Source organism: Penicillium canariense (assembly GCF_028826845.1).
Source record: "Penicillium canariense strain IBT 26290 chromosome Unknown utg000004l_segment0_segment0, whole genome shotgun sequence".
Classification (NCBI taxonomy): Eukaryota; Fungi; Ascomycota; class Eurotiomycetes; order Eurotiales; family Aspergillaceae; genus Penicillium; species Penicillium canariense.
The window spans coordinates 1,979,360-2,000,002 of NW_026622731.1; the positions used below are offsets into that span (position 1 = coordinate 1,979,360).

Genomic DNA, 20,643 nt, shown 5'->3' on the forward strand with positions numbered 1-20,643 from the left:
GTGTAGATGTGGTGACTGTTCCCGACAGCCAGCCAATTTGGAAGCATGCCGCTCTGTGTGAACGCGGCCTCCTTGCTTGATGCCTAGGGAACAACATATCGATGAGCATCAGGGACGAAGCGCTCACTCGTCACCACCACTCCCGTCGGCATGCCTTTGTCCTCCATGGTCAGAATTGTCACCTGCTATCAGGGATGAAGCCCTTCCAACGGACGGGAACCGTGGAACCGCCACAGCCATATATTCACAGCGGAACCTAGCCCCCCACCGCCTTGGGGATCCTCTAACCAGACGAATTGATGTCCATGAGGCCATTCTCGCTTGGCTACAACCAAAGATCGTAGCGAAGGGAGACCCGGTCATCCTTGACGAGGGGGTGTAGTCACCCCCAGCATATGTGTTCCCCGTTCCATTGTATCGGCCTAAGTAGCCCAATTCCCCGGCGCTGCCATGCTTGAGATTGTCCTCGGGAATTGAGCTGGCCGAGACAGCACAGCATGCTGGGGAGTTTCCACTGGTAGGAGGACCTCAGGCGAAAACATGACTTCCTGACCCCACGGACAGGGCAGGGAGTAGCCCGAATACGACACTGCGTGGTGCAGTGCACTACGTGGCCATCAGTCAGACGCCCGATCCCAGGATCCGATTCCTGCAGACTATTTTTATTTCGACCTGCCCTAATTTGCGGACAAGTTGGCTGGTCAGGTGGATCCGATCCTCGAGATCCGCTCCACCCTGGGGCCGAATGTGTCCAGCCCTGAGACCCGCCTAGCGCGAGAGGGTCAACGGGGGCACGAGACTAGCCCCCGGCGGTGTTGGGGGAGAATGGGAGCCTCCATTGGAAGCCGAAATGGCGATGCTGGGGATCCAGGCAGGGCGAACAGCCTCGTTCCGGCTTCAACCGGGGGCCCAAGAGCCGCGTTTCACAATTTGCAGGGAGCTGGGCATGCTGGGAACCGGTGACGGATTCACCGGGATGGTCGGAGCGGCTCCAGCTGAAACGCGCTGGGAGGGGAGGATCCAAGGATCCAAGGATCTGAGGAGAGAGTGCGAGAGGGTGAGCGGATGCTGCAGGCTGTGCCAGCTCGAAGGATGCCGCTCTTACCGTCGTGGCACGAACCGCGTTGACGCGTGACAAGGTTTTTCCACGTGGAATCCCGTTTGGGGATCCCGAAGATCGGCTGGCTTCCGGCTGAATACTACCGTCGACAACTGTGGACAGTTCGACTGTCGACGACGAGGGAGAGGTTCATTCTCATCGGGCACACTGGTCTACGAGGCAGAATCCGTCGCTGTGAACCCGCATCCCCTCCGACTCGAAACAATGGAAACTTCTTCAGCTCTTCGGTGGGGCCACCACCGCCCACAAACCTGATCGGCGGGCGCCTGAAACTCGGTCGAAAAGGGGCTTCTAGTGGTGTTTCAGCCGGGCGATCTCTTCCCAGCTCAGCCCCAACTCCGGCCCCCGTTCTTTGTCTTCACCTCCCTCGGCACTACACTACACCAAACTCGCTCTAGCTCGACTTCCTTCAGGGGCTTCGCTGCTGAAACCGTCTTCAACCGCAGTCGATCTCTCCGATTCGCACTTCCCCAGCCAATTGCCAGACGAACGACGACGGCGCGCCCCCAATCCTGCCCCAGAAATCGCAGACCTCCCACCCTTTTACCTTAAATCCCATCTCCACCCTCAGCCCGTCGGTCTCTTCTCTTTCACGATGTCAGCCCAGGAAGAGTTCGACCAACTGGTGCAAAACAACCGCGATCACGCCTCATCCCACCCCGAGGACCGCGATCACTCCCCGCACCTGTCGGACGACCACGACTCGGCCTCCTCCTCACGCCACCTGCGCCAGCGTCGGGCGATCGATTCCTCCGACGAAGACGAGGACAATACCGACAACATGGTCTCCTCCCGCGGCAACTACCACGTCCCCAACACCGTCTTCGAAGCCAACACCGGCCCGAAGGGCGTCATCGCCGACGCCCAGGCCTTCGAGCGCGCCCGCAAGAAGTCCTTCCGCCGGACCCTCCTCAATGCCGCCGGCTTCGACTCCAACAGTCCCGCCTTCGGCTCTCACAAGGCCACCCGTGACAACACGCCTCCAGCGCCGGAGGGCTCGTCCGGCAGTGAGGACGATGAGGAGCGGTTCCTGCACAAGTGGCGCGTTTCGCGCATGCATGAGCTTCAGAACCGCGGCATGCGGCGTCCATCCCCACGTGGGCGACGCTTTGGGTCGGTCGACACCGTCGATGCCGCGGGGTACCTGGACGCGATCGAGAAGGTGACCTCGGACACCGTGGTCGTCGTTTGCATCTACGATCCTCAGGTATGTGTGGGGAGACTCACTGGATCCGATCCGAAAGGGGTGTCGTTTCTAACGCGTTTTTCAGTCCGATGACAGCGCCATTATCGAGGAGTGCCTCGTCACCATCGCCCGCAGACAGCCCACCACCCGCTTTGTCAAGCTGCACCGCGAGATTGCCGAGATGGACCACATCAAGGCTCCTGCGCTGCTGGCCTATCGTGGCGGTGATGTCTTCACTACGATAACTGATATCATTCGCAACATCCCCAAGGGCCGCAGCTGCAGTGCTGATAGCCTGGAGGACTTGTTGAAGCTGTATGTTGCGCCCCCCAATGTTTCGAATCTCCCAATCACTGAGATGCTAATTGGCTTTCCAGGAACCGTGTGCTTTGAATAGCATAGATGTGACTTTCTCCTGCATCATCTTCGCACAGCAACAGGCGTTTTGGCTTCATTCCTTCCCCTGGAAAAAAAAACTTTTCCCTTTTCTCTCATCTCCGCTACCATCTATCTCCACCTCTTACACCTCACCCTTACACGTACATTTCTGGCATGTCTTCCTATCTTATTACCGTCCCTTTACTCTCTTTCCTTTCCTTTTCCCTTGTTTGTCTTCCCGGATGCATACCAAAGAAAGTCAAAAAAAAGACGACTATTTTCAGGCGTTGGATCTCAATAGACTCTGTGGAACAGAGCTCGTGGCTGGATCATGCATAGGGTGTCTTTTTTCTTTTTTTCTTTTGCATGCTGCAGTTTCTTTGCCTTTCTGATATGTGCTTTTACGCTGACCTGTGCCCTACGCCCTGCTTGTTTCATTCCCTTGTGTTTTCGTTCTTCTATGCCTCTGTTTTTCCACTCTATTTCTGCTGGGATTCGACCATGTCGCGCTGGTCGAATGATAAGTCTTGATGTTGATTTCAGTTGAGATATCCTGTGCTGTTTTTGTTTGTTACACCAGATTTTGTTGAATCTTGTATTTTTCTCTGATATCCACCTACTTCGAGTCCCAATCTCGACATTCAAAACCCCACATTCATCCTGAGCCATAAAAGATCAATGAGGCAGACGACTTCTAGAGCATCCAATAACCCTAGCAGGCATGATGTGTACACAGTCCCGCCTCAGCCGCTCCCCCTTGGCTGGCAAAGCCCTCGATGAGAATCCACGCTATAATAAGCAACCACCTCTCTTGGAAAACTCACTGAACTGCGAACCTGAACCGTTCAGCATTCAGTATGGGGCCTTTCAGCTACTCATGAGCGGTGAAGTCGATGTGAACCTTTGGAAAATGACTACTTGTGGAACTGGCCCTGGTCGACAACTCTGGAAGTAAATGAAGCTGCGCTGATGGTAGCCACACGCCCTAAACTTGTGCCTACGAGAGAACAGTTCCAAGGTAAGCTACGCGGCATTGGGGATAATATTGGCAAATGCACACCGTCCATTCTATCAACGGATCCTCGCCGAACGATCCAAAAATGGATGTCGTGAGCGGCGTCCACCGCTTGTAATTCTTGTGGTAGATACTTGGTGAGATACTAGCTCAGGTCAATGACACAAGGTTGTACTTCAATACCAAAGAGTGATCACTCATTTCCCCCCGAGACCCTTTATGAGAAACAAACAACCCCATCCTCACCATCGCGCATAGCTGATTCTGGTCAGAAGCACTCGGTATGAGATGGGAATCTACACAAAGAGAGAGGAGAAAAGAGAAGGTCACGAAATAAAAGACCCCAACCAAGTTCCTCGAGGGCCCGCTAACTCCCCGATTTCAAAGACGACAGAGACAAGGAAAGGGATGGGAAAAGCACAGGACAGGATAGCACAAGAAAGGAAAAGAAGAGCGTACAGACAGGAAGAACTAGAAGAGATTGTACCCAAAGCAAGAGCTTTCGCCATTTAGGGGTTTGCGCCTAGATTTCCAGCAACAAGGGTCCATATGAGTAAGTGTCCCTTTTTTCCCCCTTCACGCTGCTTCGCTACAAGGCACCCCGTTCCACCGTGAAGTCCCAGAGCATCTTGATCAGAGTGTCGGGGAGGGTGTACAGGTCCACATGGAACTCGCCCACTGTTTCAGGTAATCAGGTTAGTTGATGTCCCATAGGCCCGGGGGAACTCTCATGTGCGGAGACACTCACACTCAGCGTCGTTCTTGGTATATGACTCGGGGGTTTTGTTGTCGTGTACCATTTGCACAACCTGCAGCAAGTCATCTTCGTTCAGTTTTTGCAAGCCATCGGCAAGCTTGTCCATGTCGACCTACGCGGCACATTAGCGTGAGAGACATTGAAAGAACCAAGCTTGATGACTCACATTCTTCTCAGTACGCTTCTTCTTCTTTGCGCTTTCCTCACCGGCACCGGCAGCACGCTTGGCCTTTACGCCATTCTCGTCACCCGGAACAGGGCCAGACTCACGCAACGCGGCCAGGAGAGCTGGTTTGGGGTTACGGAAGGTCTGAAATGCAAACAGATCAGTCAGACACGGTCCCTATCACAGGTACTAGGGAGAGGTGTTCACAATTTGGTGCTTAGCCTCGTAACGCTCCTGGGCAAAGTTCAAGTCATGTTGGACCGGGTGGGTCTTGTCGGCAACCAGATCGATGGTCATATCAAACTCACCCCATCCCTCTTCTTGGATACGGAAGGGAGGGTTTTTGAAAGCTATTGGTCAAGTGTGTCGTCAGCCTGGGCGCTGCTAAAAGGAGGGACTGCTCGGAAAGTGATGACCGCACAACAGCGCAGACAATCAGTCGACCAGGACACAACATACTCTGAGTAGCGCGAGCGCCGAAACTGGGATGCAGACGGTAGACGACCTTGTCGAAGATGGTGGCAGGCACCTGCTCGCCCTTCTCATTCAGAAGCCACACCTCGATAGACCACTCGCGTTGGGGGAAGCCCTCAACCTCTGATGGCTTGTCACTATGGCGCACAGTCAGCCCATATGCCTCGCAATATTTCTTTTGCGATTGTGTGTATCTGCGGAAGAGTGGTAGACCATAGGCGCGAGCGGCGCACGCCAGTCGCCCCCTCTCTTCACGCGCGATCAAGTCCCGTAACGCCCCAATAGTGTGCTTTCAATTGAATCTCATTCCATGGAGGTCGGCACAGGAGGAAAGGGGGCTCAATCGCTTGCGGTGGGTGACGAAAGGGAAGGCAAGGTGCCGAGCACGTACATGATATGTTGCTCCGTGACGAGACGGACATTGCGCTTGACCTGCCTCATGAAATAGGAGTTAGCATCTGGAAGTTCAAAATCCATCAGGCCAGCTAGAGAGCACGTAGCCAGCCCATCAGTTCACAGAGGAACGCGCGGAGCGAGGGCGCCTCAGCGCCCATCCACGGTCCGCACCTGAACAGAGCCGGCGGCCAGGCGGAAGGAATCCGGGCTGGGGGAGTTTATCTCACGTCAGGCATTTTGGCGAGGAAGGTGAAGGTCGTTCAGATTGCGGTTAGGTCAAAGTGGTTGTGGAGGGGATGCGCGCCCAAGGATGCGAGGTTCGGAACAGTTTGCGCGGCTGGCAGGGAACGCGGGTGTCCGGTGCGCAGGCAACGGCGGAGTGAAGAGACGGGAAGGAGAGAGGATGTGAAGCGGAATTGAGATTGATCGGTCACAGGTATACAGCAGGAACAGCGATGAGCATTGGACGCGCTCTCACAGTGAAGGGAGAAAAGCAGAGGACCAGGCGGGAGTGGGGAGGAATGAGGTCGACGGGGAGACAACTGAGACCACTCGAAGAGCTGAAGGCAGTAGGATCAAACCACCCGCCCGAACGAACCCAAAGCACTTATCTACATGGTATTTGTTGTTGTTCTTGGGGTTCCAGTGGATGGATTGCTTTCAGAAATTTGTTACCTATTTTTCAATTCAGATTCCTCTGTGGCGAGGCAATCGCGAGAGGCGGCAATGGGCTACCTCCTACTGGTGTCATAGAATATGAATCACCCGCTTCTCTAACGATGGCCCTGAAAGATACGAGGAGGTCTGAAAGTTGAGTGCAGGGTGTATATTCGATGGAAAAAAATTGTCTATCTACTGCCGACTGTGGACCAAAAGACATCAGGGAACTGCCCTCCGCATCATAATCACATCACGATAGCTGCTGTGAACAGCATCATCATCATTGCTGTCTTGCTCGTCGCGTCGTCGGGGAAAGGGATAAAGATGTGGAGGAGATATGGGGTGAAATGTCATAGGCTGTTTCGTATTTGAGAGAGTTCGATCGTGGGATTCTGGGGGGAATTTCGAGAGCAAAGGTCCTGGTCCACGGCGCAAAGGCTGTTGGCGACAAGCACTTCGTGGTGATGAGTTTTTAGGCTCCTCCGGATAGGAGCACAAAAGGCCGAGGTGCATTTTGGATCTACTCCGAAGACCCGAAGACCTTCCCGTTCTCCTGCTGGGCCTTCTCAAAGGCATCCTTGAAGAGATTGGCGTCTGCATAGCAAAGTCAGCAAGGGTCCATAAACTCTCAATTTGGAATAGATCTACTCACTATCGCTGTTGGCGAAGCGGATGGCCAGAGTCTGCTTCTCGGGTTCACCCTCAGAGACATCGGCGGTGGTGTTCCAGACCCAGCTGCGGTCACTGCCGACATTGGGGCTCAACTTCATCTCAGGGACGACTGCACAAGGTTTTATCAGAAAGGCTATCCAGAATTCCGGAAAATTACACGGGGTGTCTCACCATAGTGGTTGGCGCAGACCTTGAGGGTCTTATCCCGGCGCATGACCAGGCGGGTCTTCTGGTTCTCCTTGTGCTTCAACAGACGAACGTCACCGGTACCACGCTCTTTCCACTCTTTGCTCTCGGGGTCGAACTTGAAGAGCTTGGCGCGCATCTTAAACACCTGCGCCTCAAGCTCCTCGTGGGTCTTGATCTCCACCACCTCTTTCATCTCCTTCTGTACCCATCCGGCGTCTGCGACGACCTGAAAGGAGAGATATATGTTAGTGAATGGCATTCAAGTCTACTTGGGAATGAGATGAAATGGTGTGGCTGTTGGGTTGCGGCGAGCCACACAAGCTGCGGGGCCCGAGAAACACCCCGCGTTCGGGGCTAGAACAGCGTTTTGATCGTAACACGCATCCCAGAGCCACCGACCCAGAACACTCATCAAGAAATACCAACTCACCTTATCGGCCTCAACATCCTCTTCCTTCTCCTCCTTCTGGGCCTTTGCGGAGCCGGAGCGGTCGTTCTCCTCCTCCTCTTGGGGCTTCTTCTCCTCCTTCTTGGGGCCCCCACCGAACATCGAGAAGACAGTATCAGAGGTCTTCACAGCGGCATCCTTAGCGGTCTCAGCGGCCTCGGAAGCCTTCTGGGTGGCGGTCTCTGTGATGCTCTTCTCGCCCTCACCGGTGGTGGCGGTCTCAGGCTTGTCGGCCTCAGGAGCCTGGGTGGTGGGGTCGGGCTTGGTCTCCGCAACGTCAGACATGGCGAAGGTAAAGTAGGGGGCTGTAACCGGGGAAAATCGGGACAGGAGAGGTTCAAAAAGGCGAGTGAACACCGGGTATATTGGTATTCAGGGGTAGGAGATGCTTTGTTGATGCGGGAGGGTCGATGAGGGGGGGGAAAAATTAATAGTTTGGGTGTACGCGGGCAGAATTCGCCACCGCCTCGGAAGTCAAGCCGCTCCAGCTTTTTGACTGCATACTGTACGTACTCCGTACGTATGAACGAGAGGGGCTGGCCAGTGGTCGCTCAACCATTACTCCTAGTTCATGAAACTCACGCTTGAATTACTCTGCCAGAATTCGTTAGAAAGAGCCAGAGGTTACAAGGTAGTTAACGTAAATTGCATTTGCGCCGTATGGAACAAAACTCGCGAGAGTTCAGGCCCAAATCCCCGTCCCGCCCAGCCTGATCGCCGTAAACAAAACCCCATCATTAGCCAAAGAAACATGAACAAGCAAGAGTTGAGTGTAGAAAGAAAAGAATCATCTCAGCATGGGAAGCCAGCTCGACCCGCACAATCTCAATCGCCGCCCCGGCGCCCCACAAAGCGCCGTGCGCGTTTCTGGGCCCGATCCAGCGTGGCACACTTAGCACTGCGCACTCGATCCATCATGGAGTGTATATCAACCTGGGACGCTGATTCTCCCAGGCGGTTCCAGGCGTCACTGACAAGGTCTCTGGCCTCTTGTTCGACCCGAACAGATCGGCTATGCAGAAGAGAAGAGACGCTATGGAACTGCTGGAGAGCATTCCGGGTAATGACCTCGGAGAGTTGCTTTGATCGCGATAGAATAGTATCCCGCGCGAGAAGACTCTGGCGCCGAAGATTGTCTTGGTGCAGGAAATGGGACCGCTCCACAAGGTCGCCCATCCTCACTTGCACGTCGGTGGAGACGCGGCCATACACTTCAGCCAGGCTGGTTTGGGCTACCTGCAAGTCCTTTGTGACTTGTGAAGAGATCTTTTGTGCCGCCCATCTCCAATTTGCGATTTTTAGCCACGGAGTTCCAAAATCAACGGTCGTAATTTGATTGACGGGTGGCTTCGATTTGGCAGAGACGGTCACGTTGACCAAGCCATATGCATCTTCCCGAACCAGCCGGATCGTATAGACGCCCTCAAACAACTTGGAAAGCTCATAGGAGAGAGGTTGATCGTATCGATACACGCTCACATTGAATCGTGGTTGTTTCTTGGATGTCGCAAGGGGGCGAGGGGGCTTGATAACCACATGGCAGTCTCCGACAACTTGAATCTCAAAGACGTCTAGGTTTCCAGAAGACCCTGAGTCTGCGATTGTGAGCATCTGGTCGATGATGTCCGAGGGCTTGCTGGGTGGATGGCATGATTGACCCGACGGCCACGTAGACACCGAGGTCTGTGGCACATGCGCTACTACCAAAGAACTCGTCGAAAGAGGAGAAAATGACGACGGTGCGGCATCGGAAAGCCCTGGTCCTGAAATCCATTGCGAGACGGAGATAAAAACAGTACTCAAAGCCGCGTACCCGATTGAGAGAGCTATGGCCGAAGCAAGGGTCAGGGTGATCAGACGCAGCATGGGCCCAAGCTCACGGGCTTGGGTGGCATACGACGGTGGAAGCCAGTTGCGTGGGTATTTCTCCGGGTCGGCGAGGGAGTATCTTTCCACCGGCTTCGGGGTGTTAGCGATGACTTTGGGTGTCTTCTTGGGATAGAGGTCCATGAGCAAAGCCAGGTTTCTGTTGAGTTGGCCGGGTGTGATACTCTCGAATGTCTTCAAGTCGATGGGATAACGGCGTAGAACCGCTGTTTGCCCAGTTTGCGAGTGTCGAGATTCCAGGCACATATGCAGACTGTTGTGATTCACAGGGATGGGCTCCCCAGCAAGCTTCCAGAGCGGTTCTTCCGAGATCACCATGGCTGGAATTCCATGCCGCTCCAAAAAGGCATGAACATAGCGCCGTGTCTTGATGGCAGCTGGACTATCCCGACCAGACACGAACAGGATGGCCACGTCTGGCAAAGTCCACTCCGACGCAGAAGAAATACGATATTCGTCTCCGTCCCACCACGAACGGCATGAAGGGCGGTTCTTGAAGTCTAAATGCAAGGTGCTGGGTTGAGTTTCATGGGACTCCGCGCTAGCTTCTTTGCACTCGTCCACGACAAGCTGGACATGAATCGGGAGGAGTTCAGCAAAGTTCGGCACCGCACCAGCTCCAAATGAGGTTGGCACCACATGGTAGCGGGAGGATTCAGCAGAGCTGGTCTGTGATCCAGCGGTGGAGCTCGACACCAGGACATCCCCAATCTTGTCCAGAATGATGTTCCGAGAATCCGGTTGCCCGATATATAGCACGCGATAAGGCTTATCTAGATCGAGGCTCACTTTCGTCATGGTTTGCTTCACGGTGGCCATGAGAATAGAGTCGTGCAGGTTATGCGGTAGCCAACCCTTCATCTCTGAAGCCGTAGCCTCCTCGAAGATGTGAATCGTATGCTTCAGTTCAACTCGCTCCATCTCCGGCCATTTCTCAGGTTCCACAAACTCGATCGAGTCGATCGATTGACGGAAGACGGGCTGGGCCGTCAGGTTGCTATCGTCGATCGCGGCTTCGCCCTGGCTGAACAGTATCGGAAACTGCTGAGAGACTGTAGCACCCTGCAGCTCGTCTCGGGTTCCATTCTCGTCTTCCTGCTGGTACTCTTCGGGACCGACTTCGCTGCTGCTGTATCGCTCGTCGAGGCTGGCCACATCGTCGGGGCTAGTTTGGTCGATCAACGATCCAATATCGGTGTGTTCCGAACGACTGCCATCTTCCGAGTGTAGATCCGACACACTCAGATCCGCCCAGCTATCACTGAGGGCCTTGGAAGCCAGATCGAGGGGTTGATCTGACGTCATGTTGTTGGCTGGACGAGAGCGGGACAACCACTCGTCGACGGAGGCTGAGAGCGGCGGGAAGGTCGGGTATTGGAGATGCGAGGCTAGGTGGGCGCTCGCTGGACGCCTGGGCGACTCAGAAGCGTTAGCCATATCTGCCGTGGGAACATAGAGCGAAATGTCTTGTATATAAGTCAAAAACGATGCAGGAAGAGAAACAAAACATACGGAGTGGATGGGGACGCCTGGGATCCAGGCATGTACCCGTGAGTGGGTCTGCGGGGAGTTGCCCGTCAGCTGGTCGGTCGCGTTGTCTGAGTCAGGGCAACTGCCACGGGGTGCGGGCTATTTGAGAGAGGATTTGAAGTTGGAGCCTTTTGACAGCACGGTAAGATGGTGGGGGAGGCTGAGTAAAGGGAGGAGGGAGGGGAGCACGATAGAGGAAGCTTTAGAAAGGCGTGCTGTCGCTGAAAGTACCAGCAGAGCGTAGTTGTAATCGGCGTAATCGATAAGCATCTGATCAAGCGGGGTTGCGAAGTATTCAGCCCAATGGCCCAAGGCCCCAAGGTCCGCGGAAGATTCACCTGCTTCCTTCCCCCGTATACCAGCCACTAGAAATACAGGTGGTTCACCAAGAGGCTCTGCCAGGGGTTTCTTTGTTCTTCGACCCCTCTATTCTCATTCTCTTTTCCTATGGCTACTGACCGGGAGCTTCCCACCTCGCTGCCACTATTACGTCGCTGATAAGCAGCCGCGACGCCACGCAGCCCCACCGATCATCCTCCGCCGAATCAGAAGGGTTCCTACCATAGGATATAACGGATATACAATCTTGTATATAGCCTATGGCGCAAGGAAGCTACTTAACGAGCGCAATCATTCTGAATCGTCGGTTCCTCCTCGTCCTTCCCCCAAAGGGCATCACCGCATCCCACACATACTCATCAATCAACTCCTCGAGCTCCTCCCTCAGGTGAGTCTCCACCTACTGTAATAGACAATTTTATTGCAGCTTAAGTGTTAAGTGGTTTTTAACTTTAATTACCGTGAACAATAAGAGAGGGCTAGAATATTAGGCCATTTTTAATCATTAACTTACCCGCATGAAGACCCTTTCTCTCACAACCATGGCTTAAATGGTCCTGTTCTGAGGCCGCTGCAATTTTGATCATCCTCGGGCCGCCTCCGAGCTCCAAAACCCGGCGAGGTATCTGTACTTTATTCTTTTAAGCAGCTGGCAAATTTATCTGGCTACCTGTTTTGTTGACAGGGCAATATAGTTCGTTATTGAGGCAGGCATTCAGACTTTGTCATCTTTTAGCTACGTGGACGATTGCAAGAAGTATCTCATGTAGTAGAGACAACAGAGGGAGTCACGGCGGCTTATCCGGGACGTAATAATAAGGGGCAGCAAACTCGTTTAAAAAAATGCAATTCTATGAATGGATCCAAAAAGAATGGATTATTTTCTTCATTCAGAGCCAAGAGACTTAGGGATCCATCATAGCCAGAGTTTGCGGCAAGGTTTTCACTGCACTGAGGTAGCTGTCAGCGATCTGAAGATTTCAGCCAATAGCTTCTCTATCTATCCCGATCTGCAAGTCCTTGTTAATTCGACAAAGCCATTATACCGGATCAAGGTTCTACGCAGTTGTATATGAGGCCAATGCTTCGAGGACTCGAAAATTGAAGATCAGGTGGTGTACTCTTGGTAGTTTGGAGGAAGGAAAAGGTAGGGGAAATTCGGTATCCATGTATCCTATAAGACTACCGTACGTCGCTCCGTGATACTATTATCGTGGAGTGCTGGTATCTGAGAATAGTATCCAAAAGAAATTTATCTATTCAGGCATACCCAATATTCACCACTGCATTTTGTACAAAGACATCTCCAAATTTGGGGGCCACGACTGCCCCAGAAACGCCGAATCTATATCCAAGAAAATCAAGAATAAAACAAAACAAAATCGGTATCGCAAAGTCCACCTCAATTAATGCAGTTCAGCACGTCTAAAAGAACCAAATGATGAAGATAGGTAGTCTTGATGCAATATGGTGGCTGAGAGGGGCTAATCAAAAAAGTTCAGTTGTGTTTTGTTCGATAGCTAGAGCTTTTCGCGCAGAGAGCCTGGCAGGACTCGGTCCTCAACGCGACGCATCAGCTTGTTGGTCTGTTCAGCCAAGCTGAGGGTCAAAATCTGAAAAGCATTGAATTAGTACATTGGGCAGTTTAATTCTGATGCCATCCAAACTTACAGTGTGCGGGAGGATACGGGCCAAATGAGCGAAGAAGCCTTTGTAGATGGCCAAAACACCCTCGGTGCGGATAGTCTTAAACAAGCAGTCAAAGACACCCTGGTACAGGTTGCCAGTTTGATTGTACATGCGAGCCATGATAGTATCTAGAAGATTAATGCATTAGCAAACAGAATATTGGTCTGACTCCCAAGTAAAGACATACCAGGAGGATGCATAAAGCAGCACACAACAAATCCAGAAGCCGCACTACTGGCCAAATGCAGAGCGGGCCCCTCTTCCATGCCCAAGTGCCGGCTTAGGCGGCGCTTGGCAAAGAAGTAAGTCGGAAGCTGGACAGCACTGCCGAAGCTAGTACGGATCATAGCTGCCCCCACACCACGGTATATACCTTTAACACCCTCACTTTTATAGATCTTGCTCAAGCCATCAAATGAGTTCTTATAGTTATGCTGAGTACCGACGGGCAGGAAAGGCGAGTAGGACTGCAAGCGTGTCTTCACCAGGAAGAACGGAGATCCAGCCGCAGCTCCGATAACTCCAGATGCGGCACCAGCAAAGACGTTGACACCAAGGGACTGCACCTTGGGATCGCTATAAATGGCGGTAGTGACGTTGGAGCGAATGGGTTCGTAAAAGCCGAGACGGCAGCCGTTGAGAAGGACTTGGTAGATATACTAGATATTCTCAGTAATTAGCCCACAACGAGCGGGAATAACTGTTGTGACATGGGCATGTGTCCACGTACGGCAGATCCGATTCCACGGAACAGACCACGAGGGCCTTCGTTTTGGAGGATAACCTTGACACCGTGCAAGACACCACGATACTTCTTTACCCCGTCATTCTTCGCCTGCAATTCACCTTGCAGTTGTAACCTTAGATACAATCAACACCACTCCAATCAATGTTCGAGGCGACTCATTCGGTAAGCTTACCGAATCTTAACAGTCTCGAAACTGTGGGTAACAGTGACAGCACCGCATGCGGCGATACCTCCGGCGAGGAACGCCCTATTTCAAGCACATACAAGGTTAGCGCAAAGAGTGACTTGAAGTGTAGATTCGTGGGTCTCCTTACCCAGTCGTAGTGGACATCGCGCCTCAAAAGTAATGACCGATGAGTCGGACGATTTGGACGGCGATCGGAGAGAGATCGGAGCGGCGGCAATTGCAGGGAAAGAGGCGAGTCCCCGATTAGAGATGGCGAGAGAGAGAGGAAAAAAAGAATGAAAGCCTTCTTAGCTTGTCCGAGAGCACGTTTCACTATATGTCAAGGGCTGAAGACTTTCAAAAATTGTCAGATCATCCGGGGGAGAGATGGTCGGGCCTGAGAGGGACCCAAAAGCTTACCTACGGTTACCGCAGGCCGAAACTCGGCCTCCATAATTGGTCAATGGTGCCTGTCGCGCTCCGACTCTCGGGGGCGGTGAAGCGGGAGAAAGTAAATCCGCGATCGCGAAAAAAGAAGGCGCGTGGAGGGCTTCCTGTCTGGCCCAAAGAGGAAAGCGCGACGCTGCCCTGGGCTTTCTGCCCACACCTGAGCTTCCCCTCCCTGATTTCCTCTTCTTTTACCTCTACTCGATCACCTTCTCACTTCCTTACCTTCTGCTTTATCCTCAAATCCTTTCACTTGCTGCAATCTCAGTATGGCGGAGGGCCAGCAGCAGACTCCGGTGTCTCAGCCGGCTGCCCAAGCTCCTCAGCAGTCCCAGAAAATTCCTGACATCATCCGCGGATATCGCCCTTGCAAGGTAGGAAGAAAATACTCACCGGCAACCCCCTGCTGCGGCTCACTGTCTTGATTCAGTCCTTCAAAGGCTCCAAGTCGGATTCGTCGTCGAATTATGTGACCTCCCTGGACTTCGATGACCAGGGTGACTATCTGGTTGCTGCCGGCGACGACGAGACCATCCAGATCTTCGATGTCAAGGAAGGCAAATCTACCAAGTCGGTTCCTAGCAAGAAATACGGTGTCCACCTAGCTCGATTCACCCATCACTCTCGCCAGGTGCTTCACGCCAGCACCAAGGTCGACCGTAAGTGCTCCGATATTTCAAATTATGGAAAGTGTGTGGCTCAGTCTACTTGATAGATTCTTTGCGGTTGCTCGACCTTCACAACGAAGGATATGTGCGCTATTTTTCTGGTCACACAGACAAAGTCACATGTCTAGCGATGTCCCCAGGCAGTGACTCCTTCATCTCATGCGCAAAAGACGACACTGTCACTGTATGGGATCTTAATTCCCGCAATCCACAGGGTAAGCTTAAACTAGCGACCCCGTATCTAGTGGCATTCGACCCGTCGGCCTCGGTTATTGCGATTGCATCGCAGTCTACCTCCTCCGTTCTTCTCTATGATTTCCGCAACTACGATAAGGCCCCCTTCTCCTCATTCGATCTTGCTCCGTTCGAGGAAATCTACACACCTTCGACTCGCGGACGTGCCTGGACTCGGCTGGAGTTTTCCAACGATGGAAAATTTTTGATGGTTGCAACCGACTACCATGGACACTACATATTAGATGCTTTCGAGGGCACGGTCAAGGCTTTTCTCCAGGGAAAGAGCGGATCGCCTGGCCGCGCTGCGCCAGTCTCAACTACTGGCAAGCCTTTGAGTCAGGGTGATGCTTGCTTCACCACGGATGGGCGCTTTGTGATTGGTGGCAACGGGGAGCAGCACGATGTGCTAGTATGGGACCTCAATGATGTGCGGGAGGGACGACAAAGCAATGCCGGATTGCAGCCAATGACCAGGCTGCCTCATCGTGGCCGGACCGCTCTCATTGAATACAATCCGCGGTATAACATGATCGCCAGTGCCGATAAGGACATCGTGTTCTGGCTTCCCGACGAACCTCCGAGGCCTTCTGACAAGTAAGCCTACCAATTGGGGCTTTTAAGGAGAGCTTATGGCGATCTTGATGTGTTCGATTACTGTGACCCGAAATACAGGACGCTCAGTGGACAATTCGAGTTCTACTGGAGTCTTGTGATCTCTATCATGAAATGCTTATTTACGTGGAACGTCCCAAGCCCCAGTGTTCCTTGATTCAGGACGTTGGTCCCTTTCCAAGGGAAGGCCATTACCAAATGCCTGGATGCCACACGCCTGTCGATGACCAGGCGCCATTTTTATGCTTTACGGTCTTTGTCTTTGCCCGCCAAACTTCGGGCTGTATCACAGATCCAAATCATAGGTCCTTCAAGGTCGTCATCAGTCCCTCGGTTCTTTTCGATCGTCGTTTCGATCTGCTTATCGATCGTGCGATTGCTGGAAATGGTCGTCATCCCAGTCGCCCACCCATACATGAATACGCTGTGATTGATATCCGACAAGCCTTTAGCGACTTCATCTGCCACTGGAGGAAGCTTCCCCTCTGCCTTCGCGATGCTGATGACAGACTGGGCCTCAATGACCCTGATGGGGATCTTCCAGTCTGCTGGCACGTGCCAGTCCGACAACTCCTGAAACTTTTGAAGGGTAGATTGCTGATCCAGATGGTCATACGGAGGATCACCCATCATAATCTTCATCCTTTCCTTCTCAGCATCCGTCCCTATTATTTGCACGATCTCGCGCATGCGGGTCGCTGCCTCGTTGGTACAGACCAGTTCATGCTCAATCATGGCCGGCCATATTTCAGTTTGAAGCAGCGGCTGCTGCTTCTCGACCTCGATCTGCCTCAGAATAGCTCTATGACAAATGGGCGATGGAACGATATCTTTCACATGAGACAGGTCCGACACCAGTGCGAGGAGCAGGGTGCAGTCCACATTTAGGGTGGCAGTGAAGCGCCTGAAAAGCCGTGGCAAGAGGCATGCCAACTCTGGCTTGCTGGCATCTGCAGAGATCCTCTCTTGGCATTCGATCTTGACGCCGTAGCTGCGCATCTCGCGGATAATATCATCAATTTCAGGAACATTCCCTTCCCCAATCTTAGGAAGCACCACTCGTAGCCGCGGGTGTCGATACCGCAAGCGCGTAGCATCGGCCGCTTTCCTCAGATCCCGCGCCAATTTGATGAGCTCCAGCTCATCCTCGTCGTCTTCGTAGTCCGAACCATCGAGGTTCTGCAGTACAGTCCGTTGCCGCGGGCCATCGCTGCCCTCGTCGGACAGGAACTCATCCTCTGAATCGCGCTCCCACCCTTTCTTCGCCATCTCGAAAAGCAGTCTACTCTCCGAGATGGTCGATACTTTCACCCACTCCTCCCCATCGTCGGCCACGATATCCACAAACACACTTTTGCGTTTATCTCTATTGGGCTGTTTCTCTCGGCCGCAGTCCTCTTTCCCAACAGCTTGCGACACCTTCTTCTCCTTCTCCTTCTCCTTTTCCGAACCCTTCGTCTCCCCATCCCAATAAAACCGCTTCCCCAGCGCCGAAAGCCCGCAGCACGAACCTCTCACAATGTCCCATACAGCCTGGTAGAATGGGAGATTCGACGACCGCAGCGCATGCATCAGTCGCATCTCGGTCTCGGATTCTTCGCCGTCCTCAGTCTGCCTCTCCTTGCCGTTCTCCTGTCCCTGATTCCTGTTCCTACCAGCCCCAGCACTGCTTTGCAGGCCCTTCTCCAGTCTCTGCAGCATCTTCAGCTCCGAGGTCACGTTGGACCGGAACTGCCGCACCTCGACGAGCTGCGGGTTGCGCAAGGAGCGCTTGAGCAGATCCTGCAGCTCGTCAATCTCGTCAAGGAGATCGAGACATTGTTGATGCAGGCGCACTGACGATTCAGAGCTGGGTGAAATCGGGGAGGAAATGTGTTTTTGCAGGGCGAGAAGTCTGGCGGTGGATGTGGTTTGATCGTGGCCAGCGGAGTCGTGCGTCATTGTGGGAAGGGAGATTGTGGGAGGGAATGTGGTCGTTACACGCGTTGTTTGGCTGAGAATCAAGTGCTCTGCATGGGGATGAGGTTACGGAGTTCCCTGGCCGCGTAGGGTTGGGCAATTGGTGTTGGTAGAGGATTAAGTCGTAGGCGCGTGCTCTGCAGCTTGTCCGTGGCGGAGTGCGGGGCGGATACGATCGATATGCTTACTTATCGGTGGAGGGCTAAGGCAATTTGAATTTTGGTTGAAGCAATGTGTAAATATATTTGCAATTGACTAGACCCGATCGAAGATCAAGGTATAGAGTGAGTTCGTGAAAGGAGGGAGGGCGGCTTATAAGTTGGAGACGAAGCTCTGTATGAGTCAAGACGTCGGCCCGCAGGCTTCTCGATGGGCTTCCGTTGGATTCGGCCCGACAATGCACTAAAATAGTGATAGTAAAAAATACAGCCCCAAAGCGTCTCAAGTGGCTACAGTCTGCAGGCAGATGCATCTTAGTATATTAACAGTCTGTCAAGCAGTATTCAATTCCAGCAGCTAGTTGAGTCGCTGTCGCCGCAGCAAGCTATTCAAAGTATACATTGGGAGCCAACATACAAGCCAGGTGAAGGTGAATCCAGGAGTATCAAATACGCATCACTAGAACAAGGGAAAGGAAAACCAACGCCGTGACATGCATGTAACTTGAGCTGGGCTGTGGGCAGGTGGGATCTGGTCACACTGTTCGCAAGAAGAGATCGATTACCCCAGTCGATGAGGGTTAATCGCGGGCCCGAAACGATGTGACCTGAGTCATGATTCCATTAATGGGTGAGCCTTTGTCTTTCGCTGGAGTTGCGAGGAGATTCATCATCATCCGACCACTTGTCTCCGTCCTCGCCAACAGCGAAGATCGTCTCCTCATCGATGGAGGCACGTTGGTGGGGCGCGGAGACAGGCTTGGGAGGCACGGGCGACAGATCGCGGCGACCTTCAGCGGCAGAGCTGCCAGGGTACTCGGGAGGAGCATCCAAGGGGTCTTCCTCGTCGAGACCGCTGCCGAAAGATCGAATCTCGAACCCGTCATCATCTTGAGCCAGCTGTAAGAAACTATTAGTATGCAAGGTTGACTAAATCTGCTCGGGTAACAACATCCATACCTCATCACTCATGGCGAAGCGCCGGTTGTTGGCAGTTGGTCGCCACAGGTAAGAGACAAAGGCGATATCGAACAGGTAGACCAGATTGAGCCAGCCATCTAGCACGAACCACCGCGCCTTCCAGTGCTCAGGGACGAAGCTGGCTTCACTGTGACCAGCAAAGGCAAAGGAGTTAATGAAAAAGAAGCCGAAAATCACGATGATGCTACCGAGGATGCACCACCACAACTTCTTGTACATCAGTGCCTTGGTCTTCTGCTTGCGGTCAATCAGGTCCTTCATGGTGGCGTTGAGCGAGTTCAATGTCCACACGTAGAAGGCCGTCAAGGTACCGGCCAAGGGAAGAACGATCAGGAGCACCATAGGACCGGCACTGTCTGGGGTGATAGACAAGCTGGCAATCGAGTAGACCATAGCGAAAATGAAGTGCGCAATGGCTAGAATGCGAACATAGACCATGGTCCGACCCAGGGAAGGCTTGACGACGCCATAACCCATGCAGACGATGAGGAGGAGGAAAAATGAGAAGGCATTGCGGCCTGCATTGAGTATAGCCACAATTATCATTAAAGCCTTGGCCATACCATTTAATCCATGTCGATTTTGATAATCTAGAAAGACGCGTCAGGTCGCAGATAAAAGAGCACGGATAGGCAAGGCAGCATACCATAGAATCCCCATGTCATCAGCTGTTCAACAATCAAGAACACAAGGATCGCAGTGATGTAGTTTTGAACAGGCACTGTTCATAGTTAGCACTCTATCGGCCCACAAATAAGCTGCTGTTCTTACGAATATCATGGCGGTTTTGAACGTAGAGGAATGCCCAGAACCTGAATTTCATGTCAGCCTTTCTCGTCATCTGAAATACTGGCTCTGATCGACACATACATTCCAACAACAGCATAAACAATCGTCAAAGCCCCATAGAAAGGAAGCTTGGCGATTTGCGCCGCGGGAAGCTCGCCGTATGAGTTGCGGAAAGTAACCACCGCGCTGTAGTCCTCCCCAGAGTATGCGTAGGTGCTCACACAGTAGAAACCAGTCTTCCGCACGGGGTACTTGATGGCATCCGGGTCGTTCAGGTGGACAGCCTTGGAGATGATTGGGTTTTGAGAGGCGTCGCTGGCGTTCTTGGTGAGGATAAAAGAGCCGACATCAACTTGCTCGCAGAGTTTCGCGTCCACGGCCGCCTCGTCGCAGATGGTATCCTTCATCTGATATTTAATCCGTCAGTTCCATTACTGCCTGGACTTGCGAATCGGCGGCATACCTCGGCGTCGGCGGTTCGGTACTCGCCAATCAATTCTTCGTCCTTCCATTCAAATATCACCAAGCTGGCGAGAGGGTCGCCCTCTTGGTTCTCAGCTTTAGAGAACTTCACCAAGATAAAGGGGTCGACGTTCCCGCCCCATGCCTTCCGGCTATACATCCCTGAGCATCGTTGGCGGTGTGCCTCATCGGATTTCTAGGAAAGAAGCGCCATCAGTAATTTAGTGTGGATAAATTGAATCAAGCGACGATGCGAAACCCCTCACTATTTCAACTTCATTGGCAAGCACGGAGCCTGCGAGCAGGGCCGTTAGGCCCAGTGTCCGGAGCCAGCCCTTCATCGCGACCGTAAGCAAGACGCAAGCGAGGCTCCAGGGTTCGGGGGAGGATAAAGCTATTCAAAGCCACGCCTTCAAAATGCGCCGGAGGATAGGTTGAAAAATAGCCGTCTTTAGATCAGATCCATCGAAGCTGCTCCGGAACCGTCGAGCTCACTGCGTGGCCTGAAAA

General features: G+C 52.9%; 8 protein-coding genes across 8 annotated transcripts; 2 read left to right on the plus strand and 6 right to left on the minus strand.

Annotated features, from left to right (window-relative positions):
• Nucleotides 1–1,715: 1,715 nt before the first annotated feature.
• Nucleotides 1,716–2,699, plus strand: N7482_007041 (phosducin family protein; the record flags this gene model as incomplete). Its single annotated transcript, XM_056689166.1, has 3 exons — nt 1,716–2,327; nt 2,392–2,621; nt 2,684–2,699. 3 exons carry the CDS (start codon nt 1,716–1,718, stop codon nt 2,697–2,699), a joined length of 858 nt encoding a protein of 285 aa, XP_056541595.1.
• A 1,589-nt stretch (nt 2,700–4,288) lies between these two features.
• Nucleotides 4,289–5,537, minus strand: N7482_007042 (putative transcription initiation factor subunit (TAF30); the record flags this gene model as incomplete). Its single annotated transcript, XM_056689167.1, has 6 exons — nt 4,289–4,377; nt 4,448–4,568; nt 4,623–4,766; nt 4,830–4,972; nt 5,082–5,233; nt 5,488–5,537. The coding sequence occupies 6 exons, from the start codon at nt 5,535–5,537 to the stop codon at nt 4,289–4,291; spliced, it is 699 nt and encodes a 232-aa protein (XP_056541596.1).
• Nucleotides 5,538–6,672: 1,135 nt separating this feature from the next.
• Nucleotides 6,673–7,746, minus strand: N7482_007043 (Ran GTPase-binding protein YRB1; the record flags this gene model as incomplete). The annotated part of the gene is made up of 4 exons (XM_056689168.1): nt 6,673–6,746; nt 6,805–6,933; nt 6,996–7,239; nt 7,444–7,746. 4 exons carry the CDS (start codon nt 7,744–7,746, stop codon nt 6,673–6,675), a joined length of 750 nt encoding a protein of 249 aa, XP_056541597.1.
• Nucleotides 7,747–8,286: 540 nt separating this feature from the next.
• N7482_007044 (uncharacterized protein) lies at nt 8,287–10,785 on the minus strand (the record flags this gene model as incomplete). The annotated part of the gene is made up of 1 exon (XM_056689169.1): nt 8,287–10,785. One exon carries the CDS (start codon nt 10,783–10,785, stop codon nt 8,287–8,289), a length of 2,499 nt encoding a protein of 832 aa, XP_056541598.1.
• A 1,952-nt stretch (nt 10,786–12,737) lies between these two features.
• Nucleotides 12,738–13,985, minus strand: N7482_007045 (putative mitochondrial oxaloacetate transporter (Oac); the record flags this gene model as incomplete). The annotated part of the gene is made up of 6 exons (XM_056689170.1): nt 12,738–12,830; nt 12,889–13,034; nt 13,094–13,565; nt 13,637–13,766; nt 13,827–13,901; nt 13,969–13,985. The coding sequence occupies 6 exons, from the start codon at nt 13,983–13,985 to the stop codon at nt 12,738–12,740; spliced, it is 933 nt and encodes a 310-aa protein (XP_056541599.1).
• Nucleotides 13,986–14,536: 551 nt separating this feature from the next.
• N7482_007046 (WD-repeat containing protein SWD2) lies at nt 14,537–15,770 on the plus strand (the record flags this gene model as incomplete). Its single annotated transcript, XM_056689171.1, has 3 exons — nt 14,537–14,641; nt 14,698–14,926; nt 14,983–15,770. The coding sequence occupies 3 exons, from the start codon at nt 14,537–14,539 to the stop codon at nt 15,768–15,770; spliced, it is 1,122 nt and encodes a 373-aa protein (XP_056541600.1).
• Nucleotides 15,771–16,024: 254 nt separating this feature from the next.
• Nucleotides 16,025–17,725, minus strand: N7482_007047 (uncharacterized protein; the record flags this gene model as incomplete). The annotated part of the gene is made up of 1 exon (XM_056689172.1): nt 16,025–17,725. One exon carries the CDS (start codon nt 17,723–17,725, stop codon nt 16,025–16,027), a length of 1,701 nt encoding a protein of 566 aa, XP_056541601.1.
• An 800-nt stretch (nt 17,726–18,525) lies between these two features.
• Nucleotides 18,526–20,474, minus strand: N7482_007048 (uncharacterized protein; the record flags this gene model as incomplete). The annotated part of the gene is made up of 7 exons (XM_056689173.1): nt 18,526–18,801; nt 18,862–19,472; nt 19,529–19,603; nt 19,654–19,694; nt 19,753–20,078; nt 20,135–20,329; nt 20,400–20,474. 7 exons carry the CDS (start codon nt 20,472–20,474, stop codon nt 18,526–18,528), a joined length of 1,599 nt encoding a protein of 532 aa, XP_056541602.1.
• Between the last annotated feature and the right edge of the window lie 169 nt (nt 20,475–20,643).